We start from the raw sequence: 19,193 nt of genomic DNA, 5'->3' as shown, positions 1-19,193 counted from the left end.
GGTGTATACGGTATACTACCACCAGAGGAACATATATGATCCCTTTAATACTCTCTCTCTCTGTATACGTAGTGCTCCTCCCTCCCGATCTACATGTTCAGGAACACGTTGTTCTCTGGCAGCAGGCCTGAAAACACTACCAACATATCCTCAGGCTGCAACACATGTGTGCTTGCATGTCTCGGATTTGACTGCAGGGAATTTACTCCTACTGCTTCCATAAGTCTACAGTCCACTGTGGCTACTGAGAGAGCACACGTCAAAAAAAAAAAAAAAAAAAGGAGAGTAAATGTTCATTTTGTATTGTGGGACGGGAAGGTGGAGTTAGCTTTGGTCTGTTTTGACTTTGATTCGTTATTACAGGGATGTGTGAGAACTTGGGTATACTCCTGTTTTGATTTTACATGTAATATTTCATTCGAATTGGGTTTCTAATTCTAATTATTTTATTGAACTCAAAGGTATACTGTTTTAAAAAATTCTCCTTTCAAAGTAAAGTAACTTTTTTGTGTCACACAGCTTGTTCACAGATGTTTTTTACTATATAAAATCACCTGCATTTAAGGAATTTGTGAATGACAAAATGTAAGCAAATTAAATGAATTACAAACTCTTAATGCAGAATTACTGAGAAATTTCACAAATGCAGCGTTTTAATATTGAAAAATAGCTCCCGTAGAACTTCATTTCATACATTCAATGCACTCGACCAAGTCTGTATTTTCTTCTTCTACTAATTGGGGTGAGCTGGAGGAAATCTAGAAAACAGAAAAACTTTAAGTCAAGGTCCATTCAGTGGAATCCTTCCAGGGCTTTTAGCCACATCTCCTGGCTTTCATCAGCCGATCGAGTCTGCTCATTTGTCCTGGAGGAGGCATGAGAAAAAGAACAGCTGTGTTTTATCAGGAACAAAAGGAACAATGTCAGAAGTGAGTCTGCTGTCACCCACCACAAAGGACCTGTTGGTATATTCAACTTATATCAAACTTAAGCACATATATAAAAATATACATTAGAAAAAAATATATTTTAAACATGTGTTCTTATTATACAAATGTATTATATAGAATTTAGAAATAATACATTTTTCATATTTTTTTTTCTGGCAGCATTTCTATAATAAACCAATAAATAATATATGTAACACCACCCTCTCATATGCACACATAAATAATAGACTTGATTCTTGATTTTTCAAGTCTGGTCCTTGACTGTCTTGTCTGGAAATTGAGGATTCGTGCTCTCCTATTGGCTGCTTGGTGCTCATGTCACAGCTGTTTCCATCTTCCCTGATTCAGCAGTGTCTTGTAAAATCCCCCTCCCCCCTCCCCGCTCCTCCACTCTTCAGTACACTGTGTACCCAGCTGAGCATAAAGCACACAGAACACTGACATATTGTTGTCTGCTGTGTATGTGCGTGAGCCATTGTGTGTCTATATTGTAGGAAGTAGCACTGTGGTTTCACTGGTCCCAGTCCATTATTAATCTACACATTCCAGTTAATCCAGCAGGCTAATCAGAATGTGCTGCTCAGCAGCCACACAGGGCAGGGCTTTGTTTCTGACAAGGACTGTGACATGGCAGCGCTGGTCTCCTGTGGAGTTGTTTACAATTCCATCCTTACTTATTATGGCAGGGGGTATTCCACTTTCCCTTAGCCAATAGGATCACTGCCCTCTGTTATTCTTTGTGCATTATCCCTATTATCTGCTGCCACTTCAGCTGCTGCTCTTCCTGAAGACATTCCAGACAGCAGACAACCACATACATGCAATCCAGACATACATCAACTACATCATAAAATGGAGATGAATGATATTAAAAAAAAAAAACTGACAACCATCACAGGCCACATTATAATGATGAAAATCAGAATGTGATTAACGTCATCGGTTCACATGCTTTCAGGTGAGTATGCTTAGCAATTTTGGCGAAACCATGGTTCATGAATTGTGTGTACATTGTTCCTTGAACAGATATAATGCTGATGTGATCACACTATCCTCTTGGATATACATTCTAATCAGTTACTCTGTTGAATCATTCTAAAACCAGGACAGTATTGCTGTTAAGAGTAAAATATCGTTCAGTGTAAAGTGCCAGTATGGGTTATATTTGTCAGTTTGGTCATTTTTAGAACTTGACTGAGACGTTTACAGGTCTATAACTTTGGTCATTACAACAAAACACAATGCAGACGTTTCTACTCTGCTACAGTCTCTGTACTCTTTGAATGTAACATGAGTATTTAGTAGAATCCTGAAATTATACTAACCAATAACTGTACAGGGTGTTGTCTGATCAAAGATTGAAGCCTGTCTGGTGTTTCTAGACTGATAAAACAAAATCTCTGGGATAATCCCATGAGGATCCAGGGGATTAGTAACAACTGTGGGAAACAGCTTCTTCCATTTGGTGTCTGTGCCTAAAGAAACAGTGACGGGACATAGACGTGGTAAAACAAACCCACCAGTTGTTTTGCTGTGTTTAAGTGAGCAGTACAGTGGCTACACAATGCAAATATTTAGAGTCCATTATTACCACTGGTAAATTTCCTTATTGCCTGTTCAGCCAAATGTCCGTCAAACAAGTAATTAAGCTTTATAACCACATATTCATGTATACAACTACATAGAATTTGAGTTCCAGGGTAAGAGATGATCAAAAAACTACTCTAAACTGCTTGGACACCATATTTCATATTTAAAAAGCATTGGTTTGCAGATTGTACACACGCACGCACGCACGCACGCACGCACGCACACACGCACGCACACACACATCTTTTAATCCAGACAGTCATAGTTTTGATCATTTATTCCAAGAAAAGTTGTCAAACATATTTACAGCAAAAAAAAACATGATGCTTTCTCAAACATCTAATGGCTCCTGTCAGCTTATTTTACATAACATCTGAAACATACATTTCTGTACACACTGAAAATATGCACTACAAGATAAAAATTCAAGATATTACACAACTGAGAATGGTGTGGCTCTGTACGATGTTTACAGTGAGGCAGTGAAACATTTTGCATAGTGTAAAGTGTTTTCAAGTTGAATCATTACTAGTCTGAAAAGAGTTGAATAGAAAAATACAGTGACAGCAGGGCAAGTGAACAAGTTTAGTATTGATGATTTAGTTGTAAGGATCCTCAGTCAGTTTATCACTATCAACCACAGCAATGCCACATACAGTCTTTCAACCATGTTAGGTTTAACACTAAAAGAAACATGTATATTGAACACTGCTGAACAGGTCAGAGATTCATCATCCCGAAGGATAAATAACAGACTTCCTATGTGCTACACTAGTCCTTTGGGAAAAAGGAAAATCTTAAAGTGTCATCACAAAATTGAACACCTTCATGTTTTAACAACAGCAACAGTTATGTTAGCGTTCAACAACTACAGCTCCAGTGAGTGTCAAGGCACATTCAACAAACACAAACAAGCTCATTTTCATTTTGTTTTAACCGTAATCACTCCGGCCATCTTTGTGAGTTCATAGAACTCCACACATTCATCCACCTTCAGGAGAAGGGCTACTTTTTTGGATCAACTTGAAAAATTCAAAAGGAAGCACTTTCATCAAATTCCCTGATCAAAATACCCTTGTGGCAATCCATTAACTTTGGAAGCACTCATAGTGCCTGTAACAGATAGTCTGACAGTCCCTGAACCTTGAAGTCTCACCACTGGGATCCTCAGGGTTCTGTTTTGGGCCTCCTCCTCTTTTACCTTTACACCCAGTCACTTGTTATCACTCAAATTCCTTTCGCTACCACAGATATGCAGATGACACTCAACCAATCTTGCCTTTAAAAATTAATGACACTGGTACTTGCCTACCATGCTATGAATGGCTCAGGTCCATCCTACATCCAGGACATGGTCAAACCATGTGCAATGATGATGATGATGATGATGATGCAATGATCTCTAACTAAAGCAATAGTTAAATAAATGTAATGGAAAGCAATACAGCATTTTTATAGTATCCATTGTACACACTGAAACAAACTTAAGACATATACACCTTTAGACACTAACATAACCTTATGGGAGCTGTAGTTGTTGAATGCAAAGGCTGTAGGCTGGGTGTTAAGAAAGAAGGTAACAGGTGTTACCAGAAGTTGTCACTCTAAAAGGGAAAAGCTATATATTACTTGCTTCGACGCAAAACAACTTACATAGAAGTCAATTAGAGGTTGGTTCAGGATCGAAGAGACTGAGGTAAAAATCTATCACTCAAGCAGTGCCACTCGCATCACAAACTAGACTGTCAAGGTAGATAAGATGTTTAAGAGTGCTGAGAATGAGGTAGGTTCACACTGCAAAGCTACTACTATATCTGAGTCGCTAACTGTGCCCAAAATGCAACAGAGTGCTTTGAAACCAAAAAGAGGTTTTGGTCATTCCTCTGGTCTGTGCTGGGGAGTGAAGGCTAGCAGAGCGTTCTAGGTCTGGAACATACAAACATCTTTATAATACACCTTTTTTAGGGCTCACCACTGTACGCTTAACTCCTCTATGTTTGCTTTTTTTGTTCTTTGGATCTTCTTGGAAACCCTTGTTGCTTCAAGTACCATCTCACCTGTAGATCAGTCATGTGGCTTATGGCTTAATATTTTTTTTTTACCCCCATGTAGTGTTCACTTTTGAATCGCAGCTCACACTAGCCATGATTTTCTCAAAACACAGATAGTAGACTACAACTAACAGCGGTGTGAGTGTGTTTTACCCAGCATTATGTGCCACTGCAAAGAGTGTGAAGCACTTCAATAAAGAGGGTGAAGGAAGGAAGGAAGGGACAGTCACGGTGGGTATCCCATGGTTGCTTTTGGGGACAATTTCCTGATGGCAAACCTTTAAATCTCCTTTGAAAAGGGAAAAAGGACCAAATGAGATACAAAGCCACAGAAAGCTCAGTACTGCTTAGGTGTCAGGCTGTTCCTGAAGACCCATTAAATGTCATTCATATCACACCAATCAGAAACCTTAAAAATCAAAAGGTGGAATATAGAACAATAGTCAGTATCTCTTTATGAGAGACGATCCTAAATTATCCATTGACTTGATATCTTGAAGTGTTTTCAAAGTTTTATTTCAGTTTCAAAAATGCCACACTCAACCTCAATGTAAAAAAACATTCAGTAAAAAGTTAAGAAAACCCACCAATTGATCATGATTGTTTCTTGGTCATACATTAATTTAACAAATATGTTATTGCTAAGCTTTGCAGTGATGCTAAACAGATGTACGCAATTTGTCTAACAGGTGCTATGTGAATGTCACAGGAACTAATGCCCAATAAATCTAGGGAATACCCTGCTGGAAATTGTTTGGTTACAAATGCACAGTACTGTATAGAGTCAATGCAGGCCTGCTACTTCTAAGGTGTAAATTCTACATTACACCTTCAAAACAACATAAAAACAGATAACTTTCACATTTGGTCTGCCTCTGCCTTCGGAGTGTGGCACAGATTTGTGAAATATTATTGCAAACCTTCTTTACATGGGCGTACATGTGACACTGAAACAAAATTTTAGGATAACTTTTTTCATTTGAGTTAAAGTTTTGTAAATTTGGGTTCCAGCATTATGATCACACTTGAGCTTTTGAGTAGAGAAGGGCCACCAAATTATCTCACTTGGCATTATTGCAGCCTGGGACATTGTTTTAAAGATTTCATTGGTCAACTGTGCATTTCTGCAGACAGAAACCTGGATTCAGCCCACAAAATCATTTGATTTGAAGATCCAATCGCACTTCTGTGAATCATCCATAAGGCACGAGGTTGTATGGTGGTGTGGAAAAAAGAAACTGGTAGTGTCGCATGTCGGTCATAGTTAGTCACATACTGTCATCAGTAGAACGATGGGTAGCCCATGCTTTGACCTTAGAACACTGGTGTAGTCCGGTACAGTAACCTGTGCCACAGCCGAGTACATTCCAAATGTTAAGGAAGAGCAGGCCTATACTGGGGCTGTCAGAAACAAAATCAACACTTAGAAAACAACAAATGTCATAAACCTTGTTGTCACATCCAGTCAGCTCACAGAGACACTGGCCCTGATCCACCAATTAAAAGCCCTACTGTCCATGGTGACAGTGATTGTAACTGGATGGTGCTGGAAGTGCACTGTGGTCTGATTTGCATATCGTTCCAGTCCCAGAGTTTGGAAATCATCAGCCAATCCATTACTTCCCGCTCAAATTATGATTGTGGATTCTTCACAGTTCAGTATGTCAGAGTCCCTTTTTCCATAGGAGTCCACGTCCATGAAGTAAACAAAGCTGCAGAGACACAAGCATACACAGGTCAGCATGGAGCAACAAGAAGACAACTATTTTTTTTTGTCACAGATTAGGTTGGATTTTTGTAGCAGCATGGAGTCACTGGCTGAGTTACAGAGTAAATATGCATTGCTTCTCAATCTACCTGCAGCAAAACAACACCACCTGACACTTGAGTGTATTTCCTGTCTGTGCTTGTGTCCAGCTTTACTTCAGTGCTGTGTTCTAATAATAGCCCAGGAGCTGACATGACATAGCTCGGGCTAGCAGTGGTTTGTTCCTCTTTTCATAGGTTGCATAACCCTGTAGCACATGCTATGAACGCAAGTGGGTCAGCTTAGCAGGAAGCACGCAAGTTAGAGATGGTGAATAAGGGATGACGTGCTGAATGAAGACATGGAAAGTGCTTATGTCAGTGCTGAGGAAGAACACTTTTAAATCCACATATATTCACAACAACAACAATACAGTATGCTGTTGACAGTATGTCCTATTGGGAAAACAAATGTGCCCTAAAGCAAATGAAAGATGAATTCAGACTAGTTCAGAAAATACAGAAGTCATCTCCACAATGAGTTCAGTCCACAATATTCATTATTTTATAGGTTCTTCTAAGACAACTCGAAAGTCACTGCAGAGCTGTCAGGCCATTAAGTATCCTAACACGCTAAAAGCCAGGCACCATCGATCTGTTTTCTGGTCCAGGGGTCGACAGAGGCAACTGGTCGCTGATTTCATCTCCACTGTTCATTTTGAGCAGAAGTAAATCCTGTTTTCCTTTCATTTACCATCACACAATGGCCACTAATAATAACACTAAAAACTGAGTTCACGGTGCTCTGAAGTGTGTGCCCGAACTCACTGGCATGGCTCTAATACTTCAGCACTCAGCGATATTTTTGTTTTTTATCCCATTTTCATAGGAGCAGCTGTGAGCGTCCTCACTGAGGGCATCTTGTACCTGTGAAAGAACTTCCTGAACTCTCCGACCTGGGGCACACGTTTAATGAGCATGCCTCCCATACCACAGCATACATCCCAGCATGGATAAGTTATGCAACTCTCTGACAGTGGATTACACACACACAAAGCAGCACACTTCCATCAGCAAAGCTTTGATAAAGATGGAGCTCTGCTGAAGCCTTCCTTTGAAAGAATTACTGGTTTATGGCTATGCTTTCTACAAAAGTAAAACCTGGTATTAAACAAGAGAGAGCAAGCCTTATGATCTGGAATTTCTTAAGAACAACAACCATAATTACATAAAAGCTGGAATTCTGTGTAAAACATAAATGAAAACAGATGCAATCATTTGCAAACAAACTGTACTGACAGCAGTTTTACAAACTGTTCCTGAGCCCATGTAGTAAAATCCTTCATACAATCATGTGTTCACAAAGTGGTGAACCTCTCTCCACCCTTGCTTGCGTCCTTGAATGACTGAGCCTCTCCAGGATGCCCCTTTCATACTCAATCATGACACTCTCACTTGTTACCAATGAGCCTGTTTACCTGTGGAATGTTCCAAACAGGTGTTTTTGGAGCATTCCACATCTTTCCCAGTCTTTAGTTGCTCCTGTCCCAACTTGTTTGAAACATCAAATTCAGAATAATCATATATTTACAAAAATCAATGAAGCTGATGAGGTCAAACATTAAATATATTGTCTTTGTTCTGTTTTCAGTTGAGTATTTCTCAAACAGGAGTAACAAATTATTACATTCTGTTTCAATTGTGTTTTACACAGCGACCAAACTTTTTTTGGGAATCAGGGCTGTAGGTCCTGGAAAGGTCCTGGAACTGAACACACACAAACACTAAAACTCAGTGTTCAGCAGGAGCGTTTGCATGATGAACTTTAAATGATGCTGAATTTTGTGGTAAGGATGCAGAAAAGAGATTCTTCTCATGATTCTTCAATGATGGTCATAATTGTGCAAGTGCTGCTGCATAGTAGAACACTACAATTGCCTTTCTAACAATCCCATGAGAAGTTCTCTCTGTAAATTTTCTCGGTTTTCCAGTAACTGTCGTTTGTTAATTACATTATGAACTGAGGAAAGAGCTTTGCTTTGTGGGCATCAATTATTTGAATTTTCAGAGTTCTAGGCAGCTGTTTAGAGGAGCCCGTGACTACTGATTCCTGGGACAAGGAGTCTGAGTATTTATAAAACATTGAAATTTGAATCACTTGTCCTTTCCAAATGTAGCCCTAAGAAGCTGATTAAGGTCTGAGAACATGGTAAAAGTTATGACAGCTCAAATCTCTTGGAGTGCTAAATGTTTGCATGGTGATCCACTCCTGTTTTCGTCCTTAAAATGTTGAAGAGAATGTTTCATCTTTAACTTGAAGTGTTTTCAGATCAGTCCACCTTCTACTCACTTAACTATGCACAATAATATAAAATTTGAGCAGGGTTGCCAAACTTTTTCATGCAACTGTATACATACAGTCCGATGAGTTAGAGTTTGTGTTCTGTGGTCTGAATGCTGACCTAACGTGGTACAAACATAAACATTTGAATCCCCCTTCTGGTCAAACCCTTGCCAAAGTCAGGATATCAGTTTTCTGCTTACTGCTCTGTTGGACTTATTACAACTACATAAATAGGCAAAATGATGGAAAAAACGCATAGGTCAAAGCCCAGCAGATCCCAGACAAAGTGAGGCCTACTGCCTCCTCAGCCACCCTGCCAGCCATTTCTTGTTGCATAACCCAAAAGCAGACTACCTCGTTAAAAACCGGCAAGGACCAGTATCTTTGGGGAAGTGGTGGGGGCTGGTTTCTTGTGAGCCTGGGACACTGTGGTAGCTCTCTATGATAACCAGTTGGAGAGGGAGTGTAAGCATTTTACAAGCTCGGGGTGGTTTTGTGGCTGTGTGGCATGCAAAGCAACACATTCCACTTGGCAGGCATTCACAAAAACCGTTCATTATATAAGTTTAGGTGTGTGCCTCTAAGTTCCACTTGATGCAAAACTAACAAAGCATTTCCAACAGTCAGCCGAAAACAACCAACAGTCCAAAACCCAAACGCTGAACCAAACGTTGTTTCAGGATTTTTGCTGAATAACTCAAATAGTTAGCTACCAAAACTGTTACTTTTCTGTTGATCAACTGATCAATTAATTAACTTCTACTAGGTCTACTTGAAATTCTTCTGTAACCAATCTTCATTTGTCTACATACTTGAGAGGGAACTCTGGTCCTGAAAAAACTGCCACTGCCACACATCTTGAAGCTCCATGTTTTGTCATTTTGTCATGACAGAGTGCACAGTTGATAATTGCAGAGACACAGCAAATCCAAAAATCATAAAATAACATCAGGAAGAGGAGACCAATCTCTGCTTTCAGCAACAGATGCTGACCACGCCTCTTCACATCTATTATTTACAGACCAAAAGAACCTTGACAAGCTTTGTTAGAACCATTCAAACAATATGGACAGTCAACACAGCAGTGCAACCACAGAAGTACCACAGAGAATTCACCAAGACCAAAATATCACCACGAACAGCACCTGCAACGAGCTGTGAGGCTGCAATAGATGGTACGCAGACTGTGAGGAGATTAACACGGTGTTAAGAGCTTACACTCCATTATATCCAACACAGTCACCATGAATGGGGACAGCGGAGAGGAAAGGAGTTATTCATGACTACTGTGGGATGACAGGGTTTCCTGGACAGTAAAAATTGTAGATTTTTATGGACAAATGACAGAAAAATAAAGAGGAAGGGGTCAGACTACTGAACTAGCTTGAGCTGAATTTTTCTCTTACTCTGTAATTTTCAACTTTTAAATAAACACAAAGAGGTTCACCAGAACCAATAGTGTCGGAACTTGTTTTTGCAGTTCTTGCTCTGAACCCTGAGGGCTCCAAGGAAATATTTACTACCTTCTCTGCCACTGCAAACTCACTTTTACAAGCATGTTGCATAAGAATGCAAATGCGCTCATCACACCCTCTCCCAAAATCTCATAAAGGTTGCCTCCACATTTCTCAGCCCTTCCATAATACCCCCCACTGACGGAGCCAATACAGAACATACAGTACCCTGCCTTCAAACTGCTGTCCAAACAATTCAATTTCCTTTAGGGGAGCGAGATCAGCATTCTCTTAGACCCTGGTGTCTTTCTTTAAAATGTTAGCTGCTTTGGAGGGGTCATAGGCAAAGAGAAAAACATCAACCCTGCTTGAAGCTATCAGTATGTTTATTAGAGTACATGGAGACATTCATGCGTGCAGTGCGAGGACAACACCCTGAAAATGCCTCAACTTGTAAAGAGCCTGTTCATGCTGTCAATAAAATCAAAAAGGATTCCCAAAGTAAAGACTATACACATGAGCATGGCCGCGGCTTACAGCGCTCTGGCCTGGTTTAGACAGAGGTGGCACATGGCTGGCAGGCAGCGAGAGGACAAAATGTTCCAGACACAAGCCTCCATAAGCCCTGAACCTGGAGCAGCAATCTCATTGTCCAGCAGAGGGGGAGAGGGACGGAGGGGGGATGGACATAGTGGATGGGTGAGACAGATGGAGAGGGTGTCACACAAAATACACGGTTATAATATGATGCTGACAATAGAAATTTTAGATTTTATTGAAATGTCCCACTCCTGATCCATGGCATTCAATATCTATATCTGTCTAAACACAGTGCAGAATGATATTCATATTTTCTGACATAAAGCAGCATCACTGTGTGCACTGTGACCGCATCAAAGACAGTAAAACCAATCCATTTTAGATCCAATATATTTGGCTGGTGAATAGGTTTTCACTGAAAAATAACCAGCTTTGATCACAATATCTATAGTGTTCATTATTTTTTTTTAAATACAAAATAAAAATTCCACTTAGTAGGGACCTTGTGGAATCGATTGTCAAGGTTATTGTTATTACAAGCTCATCAAACACTGAACTGCAAATCAACGATGGAGCTTGTTTTATTTTTCAGTTTTCATAAATAGTGGAAATGGTTCCACATGGGAACTTTTTAAAGCAGTGCCTTGCTAACAGCGGTTTTTCATGACACACACTTTAAGGTGGAGTGCAGTAAAGTAAACACGGTACTGAAAATGATCAGGCTTAATGTAGCTCATACTGATCAATGAAAATTCCTATATATTCCTGCTTCAATTGTTCATTTTATTTAATTATTCGGTATTGGTCTGTTGTCGGCCAATAAGTAACAATAAATTGCAATATAAAAATGTTTGAGGTAAATGTAGAAAAAGTGACGCCATTTAGAAACTATTTGTCTGTTGCTGATTCATTATTTGAGTCATTTTTCAAGAAATATATAACAAAAATAATTAAACTGAAACATTTCCATCCTCACAATGGCTGAGCCAGATCCCACAGATTCCCAAAGAAACGTTATCAGCCCCATATGCTGTTCCATCAGACTAGTGATGGCTTCTGTTCATCTGTATGTGTGCTATCTCACCAGTGATCAGAGTATTGTCGCTGTGCTGTCGTCAGCTGTCCTCTCAATTCGCCATTTTCTGACATAAATACACCCATGCAGCAAAAACAACTGCCTGCCATCCACCCCTCCAACCCCGTGTTTACAGAGACTAATCCTCCTCTCCAACAGATGACAGGTTTTCCCACTGAACCAGTGGGTCTGTTGCATAACATGCTATCCCATCATGCCGCAAGAGAAAGAGGCCAATCTCTGGCAATGGACTAGCATGCAATGGCACCTTCAGAGTTCATCGGCGTCCCTGCCGACAGCTGGGAGCCGAGAGGTGTTACATCACTGGGTGATAGGGCAGGGTCTCTGGACAGGCGCTTACAATGAGGGGTTAACAGAGAATAGTTGTAGGATTGAGAGCTAATTGTTAAACAAATTCCAAGCTTAGTTCTGGCCAATGGAGGGTTCAAGTTCAGACAAACAGACGGACGATTCGGGTCAGTGAATATCCACTCAGCGGCTGATTGATGTGCTACAAGAAGTTTCTGCTCTAAATAGCAAACTGAGACAATTACCATTTTAGAGGGACACCTTTCCTCCTCTGTCACTACAGCAGAGGAGGTTATTTCATACTGAGTGTGCATGATTGCTATGGGAGTGGATTTCTTCTTGGTTATCTGATATATGTCCCTCTGTACAGAGTAGTAGAGTAGAATCTTCTTTTACCTTTGGTATGTACATGTAATTTTAGATATTGACAGCTAAATGGAAGCCTTGAATCATCCATCGGCCATACAGTCTGACGTTGCGTATCACAGAGGTCGACAATACAGTTGTATCCTCTTTTCAAAAAACGGAAAATCTGCACAATAGCTGTGTGATTTATATTTCCTTAGCTGAAGTGTGATGAAAATTCAAATGGTAATATGACTTTAAAAGTACTTTTCAGTGGAGAAATGCAGTGGCCTAAAACTGGCTATGTTTAAATACACAATAATAATCCAATCATAATGTGATTAAGACTGATAATGTCTGCACCATACTGTGATTATGCTCATAGTCAGAGCATGCATAAGTAGTAAGTAATGATAAGAGTAGACAGGAAGTAATATGTGTTAAATACTCCAATTTCAGTGTCAGTATTGAAGGACATCTGAACCAGCAAACATCCAACTCTGGGAGATTTTTGTGCTTTGTGAACAAACAGACATATCCTAAGTGCTAAAATATCATATTCTTACCACTGAAAAATAATAATACTGCTTCATCTGCATTTTGGAATGTGGTTTGAATCATTGCGCCTGAAACTGTCCATTCAGGTCGAGGAGTTCCCTAAATACCATGCAAATAAAGATGCACTAGTCATTCCTAAAAAAAAAAAGTAAATAAACAAAAAAAATAAAGACAAAAAAGCACCTCAAGATCCAACGGCTGGGCAGAGATAAATATTGCCATATGAGCAGCAGAGTGGACATTAAATGCACTGCCCTTCCTGTCAACATGCAAATCCAATCCAACTAGGAAACATGCAAATCAATGAGAGAGTACACAGCAGGTAGGCATGCACTTGTGAAAAGTGGCTGGCCAGGATATCCTCTGGTGGGAAATAAGCCAGTTTACTGTCAGTGAAAAGCACATAAATATCACAGGAGGACGGGACTTGCACAGTAGTCGGTACTTTGATTGAAGCAAGTCTGAATTCAGCCATAAGACATAATTCACAGGCAGGTGTGAGTATGAACCAGATAAACCTCGTGTCTGTGCCAGTAACTCGTGGTTTCCTGCTCTCTCTCAATCACACGCACATGCATGCATGCATGCATGCATGCACGCAGGCACACGCACACACACACACACACACACACACACACACACACACACACACACACACACACACAGATTTTATGCATTTCATTTAAAGCTAGGCTGTTTGCCCTGAGGCCAAGGTTGTACCCTGCTTGGTGCCAATCTAAAAGCCACCCTCCCTCCTGCTCACATACTGTAGCTGTGCTCTTACACTGTCCTCTCCATCCCCACAGCCATCAACACACCTCCTGTTACCTAACTTCAACTTTGACTACACTTCTGTATTAATTCACTTTAAGCAAGATTCATCTTCGTCCTGCAAGGACAGTGACTGCAGATCAACTCTATGAACGTCAGTCCTGTTAACTGTATCAATAGTTTTGTGTCTTGACGTCAGTGCTCTACAATAGATACCTTCACTTTTGTTAATCCTGTTTCTTTGCCTGTGACGTGGGAAGCTTTGGCAGAAATCAGGAGCAGCATTAAGGCTTAGGAACTATTTGGAGTGAAGGGACAAGGCCAACATGTCATCTGATGTCTCCTCAGCTACTTCTGGTTCCCATGGCCCAAAGGAAATGCAATTAATCAAATATTTTTCTTTGTAGTTTTCTTAAAGGACAAATTGGACACTATCTCACTGGTTTTGACATGTTTTGCCTGGCTTTATTTCTGAAATTTCTCACCTGCTTTCTCACCTCACCTAAAAAGGGTTTCTATTTTCATTCATTCCTGCAGAGCAGTGAGGAACAATTTTGAAAAACTAAAAACCAGTAAACCATACCAACCAGTGACTTCACACCACTAATGGCTAATAAAGGAGGGATGTTCCAGGCGGTGACCGGGACTAGAAAGGCTAATGGTGTCAGCTGAAAGGAAGATTACCTGTTTTCAGCCCTGGGTTACCAACGGTCAGTACTCCCTTTCAGCTAGTGGGGAGGTTTTAATTCCCACTAATCACTACAGCAGTTCATTTCACTGACTGCTCCTCCTCTCTGGTTGAAGATGGATAAATCTGTGAAATTAGCTGTTGTGTGGTTTGGTTAGGTTAAAAAACCTGCAGGTTATTTGGTTGTACACAACTAACGTAAAGGGAACATTCCTGAATGTAGGAAGATAGTAAGTAAGACGAAAAAGTTCACAAGGAAGTGGAGCTTACCTGGGAAGGAAAGGGGCCCCCTCTTTGACTGGTTAGGTTAAAAAAAGGAGAAGTTTTGGGAAGGAGGGGCTGTCACGCAGCACACGTGACTTGATCCATCCGCACCTCCAGCTGGAAGGCATCTGGTCGGTCCTGAGGGTTGACTGCAAGCATATCCTGAAGGAGTTTCTTCACCCCCTCAGACATGGAGCTCCTGGCCTTCTGAGGAATGTGGAGAACCATCTTGGGGTTCTCCAACAGAGCCTCCCCAACAGGTACAATCTCTGTGCCCTGGCGTACGTAGGTACCCAGGAGTTCACGCTTGGACTCTGCATCAATGAAAGTGATGCGCTCTATCATTGCCCAGATGATGATGCCAAGGGCAAAGATATCAGCCTTGGCTGTGTAATGGCCCTCCCACACCTCAGGCGCCATGTAGAAGTCCGAGCCACAAGCTGACGACAACCAGAACTTGTTTATGTTGATGATGTTGTTCTGGTTGCTGCCTCTGTCGCCTGCTACAGGGGGGTCTTCACTGTTCTTGGAGTTTAGGCCAGCACAAACTTTACTGAGGCCAAAGTCAGCCACTTTGAGAACAGGTGAACCAGATTTCTGTGAGATGAGAATGTTGTCTGGCTTCAGATCACGATGAACAATGTTGTTCTTGTGCAGAAAAGCTACAGCACTTGTCAACTGCCGCATAAAGCTCCTGTTGGTCTGGGGGTCAGGCCGGCGGGACAAGATGTACTGGTTGAGGTCCCCACCCTCGCAAAACTCCATGACAAACCAGAGGTAACATGGCTCCTCTGGGTAGCCCAGGATGCGCTCTCCTGCAGCATGCAGATTGAAGATGAACAGATATGACCTGATTAGTGAAACAGCAGCAGTCAAACTGTGACATTTAGTCAGCTCAAAACCGATGGTGCTCCATTCTCGGATTATGACTAGTCTACCATTCTCTCCATACTTTAAGCCCATAACAATGATTCATACACAAGACAAGCACTGTATTTGACATGCTAAGTATTTTCTGACTGAGCTATGAGACTCTGATGCTATGGATGTCTTAAAATTTTTCGAATTCCAATGCAACCAAAAAAAGAACACACAATCCACAGGTTTCAGGAGAAACAGATACTTATGTACGTGTGGGACGATATAAAGGCTTCAGGATTTCATCCGGGGGGAAGCGACACCATTATCAGTGTTTTGTAATTCTACGCAACAGATAGTATCATCATTTGTTGATTGATCTGTGTCACTTGCACTTCAAAGTGTGTCATATTTGAGGTTTCAAATCTCAGACCTTTGCAGACCTCATTGTAAGTTTCACAGACAGCAGGTGGACTAAGACATGACAGTCAGGTTCTCCCCCAAGAAAGGGTTCAGCTAAGGTTGTAAACCAGCTGGATCCTGACATGTCTCATCTTGTGATCAATTTAGTTAGTAGATGAGGGCAAAAACATGTTCACCCTAGGTAAATATATGGCCTCATGGCAGCTCTACACTTTTTGCCCTGGTCTTTGTTTCAGATGAGGTGGCCCACCTCTTCTGATAAATACTGTCAAAAACCTGATGGTTGGACTGTAAATAATTGATACTAAAGCTCAATCAAAAGTGGATTTTTGATTCCAATGCTGGTAATGATATTTGAGAATTTTACAAATGAGCTGGTATTTGTTTTGTTAAATAAACACATTTTTTTTTAAACGGGTCCCTTAAATTTAGTTAGTAAACAGCTGTGACCAACATGTAGTGAGTGAGATATTTCACAGTGTAAAAATAAACCTGTCAGTACGCTCTGGCTTACAAACAGTGCAATACAAACAGCCACTGTTTTTATATGACCCCAAACATTAACCTGTAGACATTTCTTATAGCTTTTCAGCAAACATGCAGCTTATGCCAACACCAACAACCTGTATCTGTAATAAGCTAGCATCAACAAAGCTGATTTATCAATTGGGCTCTAACAGACACTGATGATTTTTCTCACGAATCACTTCATAAAGTCCACAACCTGATCAGACTCATTGCATAAATGTTAACACTTCCTTATTCCTGTTTCTTCCTGCAGCTCTCAGACATAGAATGAAACTTTATGGTCGCACTGAAACAGGCTTTCAAAACATCCAAACAGCATTGCTCCCCACACTGACCTGCCCTGACGATCACTTTGTGGGCTGTTGTACAGCAGGTGACTACCTGGCTTTCCACTTTAAATACTTGATTAGGTGGGCCAAGTCAAATGCTTAGAGGACATATAAAGAAAAAAAAAAAAAAAAGTTTTTTACTTTGCTATCCAAATCCTACAAATATCCTGTATCATCACTTGATGGTTGCAGAAGATATAAGCTTAAAGGCTAAATTAATACTTAATTTCAAGAGCCAGGGCATTAAAAGACAAGACTGAGGAACAAAGACTGTACACTGATTTGGTTAGAAGGCTGGATTTTTAACAGCACAGGGCAGCATTGGTATTTCAACGCTAAATTTCAATTCCAGGAAGATATTCAGCTCACATGTAGTTTGACACAGCAGGCGGAGCAATAACAAAGGAAGTGACAAGTAGGTCATACTGGACTGATGCCAACAATGACACAAACATAAGTAATTGATAATGTGGCTGTCACAAGATAAAGCTGCAGTATTTCATTATAATATCCCACATTACACTGTAGAATCACTGTTTAGTGTCTGAAATTGCAATCAACAAGCAATGGGTTAACATGCAGCTAAGTAGTACACTATGTTCTCTTGTGAGCTGAGGGACACACAGTGTACTCTCTGTGCCTGGTATAGGTAACATATAGCAACGTCACTGACAGATGAAGGCTGCAAAAGGAATGAATGTTACTTTCAATTCACAAAATCCTTTTTCGGTGAATGAGCCGTCCACCATACAGACAGTGTTTCGTTTAGGGCTCATATTTTCCTCATGATTTGGTTGAAGTACAGACACAGCGACTACGCATGCCATCCAAACCATACTATTAAATTATGTTTATAGTAAAAGCATTACAGAAATAACTATAATAAGCACTATACACTATATTTTCCTCTTTTTTTTGTTATTTTTTAATAATACACAACAACAACAACAACAACAACAACAACAACAACAACAAAAATCACACTATGGCTCAGTGTGATTTAGTAAACCAGGGCCACAATTTTGATTACACTTGTAGCCATAATACAAACCCACAGCGCATGTTTGATGCATGCTGAAAACCAATTTGACCATTTTGTAGATGAAGCTAGTGATTTTATGAAACGATGAGACAGCTGGGCCTTTAATGGAAGGGCTCCCAAAGTTTGGATTTGGAGCTTTAAGCTTGCGACATCGCTGCATAATTTAGTGCTTGATGTAAGGACCCTTTAAGGATACTTTTGGAGCTCCCTTTAATTCCCTTACATGCATGCAGTGTGTCATCATGAGCCGTACAGCAGTCTGTATACCTTTGAGTGACGTCTCCACCAGGCGCAGGTACTGTCTGGACCTCTTGTTGCCGTGGCTCATCTTCTGGGCCAGGCCGTTCCTCTGCAGGACACACTCCTCCAGCTGGACCACATTCTGGTGTCGGTTTTCCAGGCTAGTCAGGGCCCAGAACTCGGCCAGTGCCAGCTCTACGTTTTCTGGGGCGTCGCACTGGAGTCTCTTTACTGCCACCCTGGCCCCTGTTTTCCGGGCTATCGCCTCATACACCACCCCGTAGCTTCCCCGGCCGACCTCCCGCAGCAGGCTGTAGCGAGGAGAAACCACCACGGCGGGCTCGAGCCGGTCATTTCGGAGGAAGCTAATGGAAAAGCAGTCGTCCTCCTCGTCCTCCTCCATAGGCTTCGTGTGATTGTTGTCCTCCAACGTGCGGGAGCGGAGGACTTTGCCCACCTCCCGCTTCATCTTCCCGGCCGCGCTGCGCCTGCAGCCCCGCACACCGCCGCTTACCTTTCTCCTCTTCTTCCCGTCGCAAATATCCATAACTTTTTTGTTGAAAGTAAGCATGAAGGATGGACGTGTTTATATTTCATTACTTTAACGCGAAACTAATATAGTTTGACGTCCAAACGTCTACCCGGTTGTCGCTCGGAGAGGTTAAACGCCAGACTGTCAATAATTTCGAGCTTTTTTTGCTGATAATAATGAGAAAGCTCGCGGAGTGCCACAGGACGTCCAGCTGTAACGCTAGTAAACAAAATGTTCCAGCTCCCGAAGTACAGCGAGCAGAGGGCGTGGTTTACTCTGCGGCTTCGCCTCACGGTGATTGGCTGAGATTGGAAAGAGCTCGCGCTGATCCCGCTATGGTCAAGGAGGTGGAGGCTACAGGAAGCGTGCTACATTAGTTTTTATGTTGAAACGTGACTTTAGTCGCGACAAAGGGCCATTACTGTAAGTTCTAATTAGAAATACTTTATTGCGCTAATAGAGACTCAACAGGGGCGGCTTCCGCCTTCCATGTTGCGTCGGTCTGTGGCAGCATGGACTAACACGAGAGAGGCGGGGCAGGCACGTGTATACAGGC

The 19,193-nt window shown here is 41.3% G+C and overlaps 1 protein-coding gene across 1 annotated transcript; it reads right to left on the bottom strand.

Moving 5' to 3' along the window:
* Positions 1 to 2,802: 2,802 nt before the first annotated feature.
* Positions 2,803 to 18,887, bottom strand: stk35 (serine/threonine kinase 35). The gene is made up of 3 exons (XM_076740810.1): positions 18,133 to 18,887; positions 14,692 to 15,500; positions 2,803 to 6,303 (listed from the first exon to the last, which is right to left on the bottom strand). Exons 1-2 carry the CDS (start codon positions 18,674 to 18,676, stop codon positions 14,764 to 14,766), a joined length of 1,281 nt encoding a protein of 426 aa, XP_076596925.1. The 5' UTR covers positions 18,677 to 18,887; the 3' UTR covers positions 2,803 to 6,303; positions 14,692 to 14,763.
* Positions 18,888 to 19,193: the final 306 nt, after the last annotated feature.

This window comes from Chaetodon auriga, chromosome 10 (genome assembly GCF_051107435.1).
Source record: "Chaetodon auriga isolate fChaAug3 chromosome 10, fChaAug3.hap1, whole genome shotgun sequence".
NCBI lineage: Eukaryota > Metazoa > Chordata > Actinopteri > Chaetodontiformes > Chaetodontidae > Chaetodon > Chaetodon auriga.
Note: the sequence above shows the minus strand (reverse complement) of the source record. Positions and strands in the feature narration are given on the sequence as shown.